Below are 8,218 nucleotides of genomic sequence, written 5' to 3' on the forward strand. Positions count from 1 at the left end.
GAAGGGAAAGACCTTCAACAGACACTCAGCTAGAAATTCTGGGAGTCAATCAAACTTCCTTTATAGATAAACCCACTCTACTCCTCTCACTCCCTCCTTGGGGAGCTAGACTTAGGACTGGGCGCCTTCTCCTAATCCTATGGAGCTGTTTAAGGTGCTGAGAACTGATTGCTCCTTTTCCCAAGGGCAGTGCCTTGCTATGCCAGGGCATTAGGGGTAAGCACCCCTTCCCTCCCTCCCTTTGGAATGGTATGTCTTAGAATTTTGTGCCTTTTTCCTATCTGACAGAGCTATGCCAAGTGGCAAGAGTCACCTACCCCTTTCCACAGGGCAGTACACTGAGGTGCCAAGACAATAGGTTCAACCCCACTTCTGTCCCTCCCTTCTGCAGGAGCAGTCTCAGGGTTATGCACCTTCTTACAATCCTGCAGAGTCAAGCTGCTTGCTGAGAACTTTGCTGGCTGCTGAGGCTTGTGTGACATCTCTGGGAGTGCGGGGGGCACCATCTGTGGGAAATTGTGGCTCTGGGGCTGAGTAAGCCAGTTTCTATGAGCCTAAACCCTTTTCTTTGCTCTTCACTGCTCCCAGACAACACGGTCATACTGATTTCATCATGCATCAAGATAAGCAAATTGTCCCAAAAGGCTGGGGAGCCAGACCCTCACCTGCTCCCTCTTTATTCTGCAGGAGAAGTCATGGGCTGGGGATCTCTCTTGGCTCTGAGTTTTGTCAGCCTGGGGGAAGCCATGATGCAAGTAAAGGGACACTGCTCTTTCTATCCTTTCTGTGTGGCTCATCTTGGATTTTGTGGTCCACTGGGGGCTGGAACCTCCCAGCTGGACTCCAGAGATCTCACAAAGCTATTTTTTCTCTGTAGATGTTTGTCAGATTATTGTTTCTATGGGAGAATGAGAACTGGGACATCCTACTCTGCTGTCCTACTGATATCACTTACCCTTTCTATGCAAACTTATAGCACTCTGCCCTTAGAGCAAAAGCCAAACTTCACTCACGGCCTACATGGCCTGAGGGGTCTGCCCCGCTCACGTCTCCAGGCCCTTCAGCTCCCACCTTCTCTCTGGCTTATCCTGCTCCTGCCACACATTCTCCACTCTTTCCCTCACACAGCCGAGCTCCTCAACCCCAGCATCTTGGCCATTTCTGTTCCCTTTGCCTTGCAACATCTTTCCCGGGCTGTTCTCTTTGCTGGCTCCCTTGCACCTTTTGGGTTTCACTTTAAATACTAGCTCCTAGGACAGGCTCTCCCTGTTCCCCCATGTAAGTAATGGCCCCCAGACTCACCTGTGATTCTCTACCACATTAACCCATTCTTCCTTCTGTACACTTGTCACAATCTGAGATCTTCTCATTGGTTCACTTTCTTATTGTCTGTCTTCCCCCATAGAATGTCAGCTGCAAGAGGAGGGCAAACATTGTCTGCCCTGTTGATCAGTGTATTTCCTGCCCATTCCCTGTAGATTTCTTTTAAAAGAGTATTTCAAACGGTAACATAACAGTCAAAAGTCAATGCCACACTTGTCCTCACTGTTTCCTATTTGTGGATATGCCATTGTTTCAGATTACAAACAATACTGCAATGAACATCTCCACACACAACATTCCTTGTCCTTGCCTCTGGAGCTTTTGTTCAGTTACAGTCAGAGAAATAGAAATATTGGCCCCATCAAAGAGCATGAGAATATTTAAGGCTCCTTCATGCACACGGCCACACTGCACTCCAGAAAGTCTGACTGAACTCCTAAGTCCCACCACCCCTGATTGTGAGAGCTAAGAGCCAAGAGATGATTCTAGGTTTTGACTGAAATAAATGCACAACCTAAAAGTTGAGAGTTATGCTTTATTTGGTGGAGATTTCTGAGGACTCAAACCCCTTCATGCCTGGGATGACAGCCTTCCAGATAGATCCGAGGGACTGTTCCCAAGAGGTAAGGGAGAAGCCAGGGTATATAGCAGTTTTACAACAAAGATGAGGTAGTTGGAACATTAAAAGATTACTTGTTAACTGAAGAAAACCAGACACCTCAAGTTAAAGAATTTAGCACTTTTCTATGGATGAGAAGGAGCAAATGCTTGGGCTCATTGGAATCATCCCTTTGACAAGCACCTAGCCGTCTAGGGCCAGTGTCCTGTCCTTTCTTATCCTTATTCCCCTCAGAGTGCACCATTGTGAGGGGCTGCAGAGGCTGGGCTGCAGGCTTGCCTTCAGTGAGGGGTGGCGGCAGCTGCTGATGACTAGAGGGTTCCAGTGTTGTTTATTTACTAACACAGTTTGCAGTATTTGTCATTCACAGCACTCTCCCTTGGTTTTAACTTGGAACAGTATTTTGGGAAACATTTCATAACCAATTTTGTCCCGTGGTGCTAGGAAGACACATTCCTAGATCAGGTGAAGATTCTTTTGACGTGCCCTCAAAGTGCTAGTTTTTGGACCAGGGCCTGCTGATAGTCAGAAATTCTCTGGATTGCATGTCTTACTAATCCATTACGATCCAGGAAATGTTTTCCCCTCATTGCTTATCCCCAGACCTAGAATCACATTATTACAGTTATTTTAAGCAGGGTTACAATGTGATCTATTTTTTTTTCAAGATGTTTAGTCATCTTGTCAGAGGCCTAGCTACACAGTGGGAAATGTAAGAAGCACCAATCTTATACATAACAAGTATACAATGCAATATAGAATAAGCAATATAGTTAGTAACATTAATGAAGTCATAACACATAGCAATTTAGAAACAAAGAACAAATTAACCGACAACATAACGCCATTTGCAGCAACATGGATGCTCCTGGAGAATGTCATTCTAAGTGAAGTAAGGCAGAAAGAGGAAGAAAAAAAGCATATGAGATCGCTCATATGTGGAATTTTTAAAAAAACAACAAACAAAGCATAAATACAAAACAGAAATAGACTCACAGACATAGAATACAAACTTGTGGCTGCCAAGAGGACGGAGGGTTGGAAGTCATAGACGGGATTTCAAAATTGTAGAATAGATAAACAAGACTATACTGTATACACTGTATAGGGAAATATACACAAGATCTTATGGTAGCTCACAGAGAAAACATGTGAGAATGAATATATATATGTTGATGTATAACTGAAAAATAGTGCTCTACATTGGAATTTGACACGACATTGTAAAATGATTATAAATCAATAAAAAATGTTTAAAAAATGGTGAACAAAGAGAAAAGAATACATCATGTTGTACAGGGTGTAAATAATAAAGGTGGAAATAACATTCAAAATATCAATGGGAATTTGTTTGAGAGAATAAAATTGTGGGCCTGTACAGGGAAGCTCCCGTATTGAAGAAAGGGGAAAGGAAAACATCGTTAGACTTTTAGACATCAGTAATTCTCCTCCTAAGCTCTGTGGAGATTCTAATTTGGAAGCCTGCATCTCACACTGTTGGAGGCGAAAATTGGCACAATGTGTTAGATCCATCAGGGATGAGCAGTCCTGTGAGAATGGGAAGGATACTGACCAACAGGAAGAAAGCAAGGAGTAAATAGACGAGCGTGAAGGTACGTCCTTGGTCGCTTTCAGCTTAAATGCTGGGGTTACGTTTGTAAAATGAAAGGAAAATATTCGCAGTTTGGAGGACAATAAGTTACCTTCTCCTGGTCATGATGTGGTACAAAAAAGTACAAAGTTTGCTTAAACTATGAGAAGTATTTGGGCTCTCACTTTGGGCACAAACAGACAGGTCCTTGTGTCTTCAACTGAGAAGGGACCAGCGCGTGCACAGGAGGAACCCACCACACTCCAGGAAGGAAACACAGAAAATGCTTAGAGGGAACAAGCCTGGGGCCATAGGCAGTCAGGAACAGTGTCTGTCCTGAGCAGCTGGAGTAAGGAAAATCAAATCTTGTCATTTAGGGGCAACAGATGGTGGACACTGAAGGGTTTTACAGAGCATTGGGGAAGCATTAATTTACGTTACATACTGGCCCAGTCGCCTCCCATTTCCATGCCAGCACTCGCAGACACAGCCTTCCCACTCTTCCAGTTCAGCCCTGGCTGAGTTAATATCCAGCCCCGCCCACTGCCACACCTGTTGACTGTTACCTAGCTATGGTAGGAGGCCCACCCAGGGGTGAGTGCTGGCAGGCCCAGGCGGGCCTTGTTCATGGTCAGTGTCCCCTTGACCGGAGGTGGCCACAGCAGGCGGCTCAGACCTGGCGTCTCTGGGATCCTCTTTTCACCTGTTCTCATTGACAGATGTCCCTCAGCAGGGGCACCCAGCTGGCAGAGAGCCAGGTCACTCGGAGGACAGCCCTCTTGCTGCTTGGATTCTGGGCCATGCTGGCTCCAGTCCAGTGTTCTCAAGGCCATCCCTCATGGCGCTACATCTCCTCGGAGGTGGTGATACCCAGGAAGGAGTTCCACCATGGCAAGGGCGTTCAGATGCCAGGATGGCTCTCCTACAGCCTGTACTTCGGGGGCCAGAGGCACGTTATGCACATGAAGAGCAAGAACATCTTTTGGCCTGGACAGCTGCTGCTGCTGACTCAGGACGAACAAGGCGCCTTGCAGATGGACTTCCCCTTCATGCCTTCAGACTGCTACTACCTCGGCTACGTGGAGGGGATTCCTTTCTCCATGGTCACTGTGGACACGTGCTATGGGGGTCTTGAAGGTATTATGAAGCTGGATGACCTTGCCTATGAAATAAAACCCCTCAGGTATTCTAAAACATTTGAACATGTGGTTTCGCAGATAGTGGCAGACGCCGACACAATGGGACCTGTGCATAGACTGAAAGACAGGCAGAATGGGGACCCCCTGTTCCCCGAAGCGGATATCAGTGAAGCCCGCCACAAATATTTGAATTCTAGGTACTTTGCCCTGCATATAGGAGTTATGAGAGGATTTGCTCAATTTTCCAATACAATGTATCGTGTATACCAAAATGTAACAAAGTGTGTAAACTACATGTTACATATGGCTAACTTAATGGACTCCATGTATGCAGGTCTTGGCATAAGGTACTTTGTCACTGCAGTCCTAGTATATAATGTGAGAGATCCAACAACTATGAATGATTATCGTGCGTACGATAGCCCATATGCTGTGTATCACAGAACTAACCTTAGACCAACTGTCCTACCCGTTTCATCCTTCATAGTGATTAAACACGGACCCGTGGACTTTGACCCACCCCTGTATCGTACATGCAATATGCATGACATACTCTTTGTTGGTTACCTAGGCAGACATCACTTAATGGTAAGTATCATAGCAGCCCGATACACTGGGAGAAGTTTTGGTCTGTATTTTGATTCTGAAGATTGCACTTGCATGAGAAGGACCGTCTGCATTATGTCACCCTACGCTGCTTTGACAGACGCCTTCAGTGATTGCTCCCTCGTACACTGGCGGAACATAGTAAAATCTCAAGGCCATTGTATATATGACGTGGTTTGGAAGACATTTAATACAAGCCTGATAAGTGTACGTTGTGGGAACTCTGTAGTGGAGGGTCCAGAGAGATGTGACTGTGGCTCCTTAAAGCAGTGTTACAGCAACCAATGCTGTAATACTGACTGTTCCCTTAAGAGCGGATCTGTTTGTGATAAAGAAATGTGCTGTACAAACTGTACGTACGCTACGCCTGGAACACTGTGCAGACCAATCCAAAATATATGTGACCTCCCCGAGTACTGCCCTGGGGGTACTTACCTGTGCCCCCAGAACTTTTATCTGCAAGATGGAACCCCCTGTACCGAGGAGGGCTACTGCTATCACGGAAACTGCACCGACCGCACCATGCACTGCCAAGAGATCTTTGGAAGACACGCTGTGAATGCCGACGACAGCTGCTACACAATAAATACAAAAGCCACTCGATTTGGACACTGTTCAAGAAAGGCTTCGCTAATGTCTTTTAACCCTTGTCGGAATGCAGACATAAAGTGTGGAAGGCTGCAGTGCAGCAATGTCACACACCTTCCCCGGCTGCCAGACCACGCCTCGTTCCATCAGTCAAAGATCTCACAGGTGTGGTGCTGGGGATTAGACACACACATAGCAACAGGGATAAATGATGTTGGTCATGTGAGAAACGGTGCCCCCTGTGCCCCTGGAAAGTTCTGTGAGAATAACTTCTGCAACGCTTCTATAGCTGCAATCACATATGACTGTAACCCTGAGAAATGCAGTTTTAGAGGAATTTGCAACAACAGAAGGAATTGCCATTGCCATGTAGGCTGGGACCCTCCATATTGTGCAGATAAAGGTGCTGGAGGGAGCCAAGACAGCGGATCCCCACCAAGGATGATGCGGTCAGTAAAACAAAGCCAAGAATCAGTGGTATATTTGAGAGTGGTCTTCGGTCGCATCTACGCCTTCATAGCTGCTCTCCTCTTGGGCGTAGCCACAAATGTAAAAGCTATCAAGACCTCCACAGTTCATGAAGCGACAACAGGTGCAAAATAAATTATAAACCAGCCCCCCAACCCCTGTACAGCCAGAGGCAATATAGAAGTAAGATCTCTGGTAAAATCTGTGATGGGATGGCAAAGATGATTTTCACATTCTAGAACCCTCCAAGAGACACTGGAGGACTTCCACACATCAGGGGTGGTGAAGAGGCATTGACGTTCTCGCCTCAGGACTCTGTGATAGGTCGCTGATCAGCCCTGTGAAATAAATCTTGAAAAATCATCTGTTTCTGTCCTCTAATACTTCATAAACTCTCAGAGGGAAAACCAAGCCTGAGACTTTGGCCAGCAGAGGAGATGGGGGTCAGCGGCTGGGTCCTGACCTGAGTTTGCTGCTCCCAGGATGAACAAAAGTTGCCACGGGCGGCTTTAGGCACAGATTCACGACATGTCTCTAAATTAGTGCTCCTGAACACTGGGGTCTTCCTCTTCCTCTAGGTGATCTCTCCTTCTCTAAACCCAGAATGGGTCCAGGGAAGTAGAGGGAGGGCTGCTCCCAAGCAGCTTCGTCTGTCCCGTTCCGGTGGGCTGTGGGCTGTGGGCTGTGGGGTGAGGGAGATGTGGGCTCAACGCGCACCTAGCGTAAACTGTGGCACCCGGGAGACCTAATTTCCCAAAGTGGGGCACTGGGATCAGGAGGTGGAATGTTGCGTTCGATGAAATTCCATCAGAAAATTCGGTGGATGTGCCTATCGAGGACTCCGGCATCCAGGGGGTGCCCTGTGAACGTTAATTCCTTCCTCCCTGCATCTATATTTCAGTGCACTTTCAGGAAATGTAAACTGAGGAATTAGTGGTGAATGACAGACAGCAGTCTTTAGATCACCCCCGTGGGGGTGCAAAACCAGTCCCCTTCTGTAAACAACGTTCAGTGAACTATTATTTTATAATGTGATGTACAATTAATAAAGTGAAATGTATAAGTAATAAAGCCTTTTTATATAAATTAACCTTTAAAATGATGTAGACTATTCCCCATGCCATACAGGTACATAGCATAGAATTAAAAGGACAGAAACTCCCACTAACCTAAGGATGTAACACTTCCCACAACATCCACAGAAAACCACTTTTGGTCTGTTGTAACATTTGTTTCCAGGGTTCCCCTAAATGTATACAGTTAAAGCGGTCCTGCCTTTATGCACATTGTTTTGAAACCCTAACCTCTTTTCTCCAAACGCATCTTACTGTCCTATCTTTGAACTTCCTTCCAATTTCCAACATTCAGTCTGCATTTAAGGTACTCTAGGCCATTTGCTCGAGCAGCCGGATAGCTTGATATAAGCAGAGAAAGGGGAACGTGTACCAAATGGCAGGAATCCTTACATTTTGTGAACAACTGGCGTCCTGTGACAAACAGAAAAGTAGGAGCTTCCAGACTGATAAAATACCACACGCTTCGGGTTGACAAATCTCCTGGAGGCAGACAAAGAAAGGTGGGAGAAGGCTGGAACTGTGTGCATCTGAATGTGACCTTTTGCTCATTATGCTCTTGTTACAATAAAGCTGGCCCTGCAGATAGGAAGTACCCATCATGCCCTAATACCAGGACATTCCAGTCAAGACTAAATAAGGACAAAAGTTCCTCCTCCCTTGGGAGGGTGGAGCTGGAATGAAAATCAAGAACTACAACCACAACCTCTCCCTTCCCAGTGAACACCCTGCCCATTCAATTTTCAACGCCGTATCAACAGCTTGCCAAACACTTGGTGCAGCTACTCACCCAGGACAGCCCATCTCCCTT

General features: G+C 46.2%; 1 protein-coding gene across 1 annotated transcript; it reads left to right on the forward strand.

Moving 5' to 3' along the window:
- Nucleotides 1–4,140: 4,140 nt before the first annotated feature.
- LOC102541367 (disintegrin and metalloproteinase domain-containing protein 21-like) lies at nucleotides 4,141–6,697 on the forward strand. Its single transcript, XM_072972284.1, has one exon. The coding sequence runs from the start codon at nucleotides 4,253–4,255 to the stop codon at nucleotides 6,467–6,469; it is 2,217 nt and encodes a 738-aa protein (XP_072828385.1). The 5' UTR covers nucleotides 4,141–4,252; the 3' UTR covers nucleotides 6,470–6,697.
- The last annotated feature ends 1,521 nt before the right edge of the window (nucleotides 6,698–8,218 follow it).

This window comes from Vicugna pacos, chromosome 11, assembly GCF_048564905.1.
Source record: "Vicugna pacos chromosome 11, VicPac4, whole genome shotgun sequence".
Taxonomy (NCBI): domain Eukaryota; kingdom Metazoa; phylum Chordata; class Mammalia; order Artiodactyla; family Camelidae; genus Vicugna; species Vicugna pacos.

Bases quoted from the DNA above. Each gene is read 5' to 3' on its own strand.
- LOC102541367 (XM_072972284.1), top strand. From the start codon at position 4,253: ATGTCCCTCAGCAGGGGCACCCAGCTGGCAGAGAGCCAGGTCACTCGG.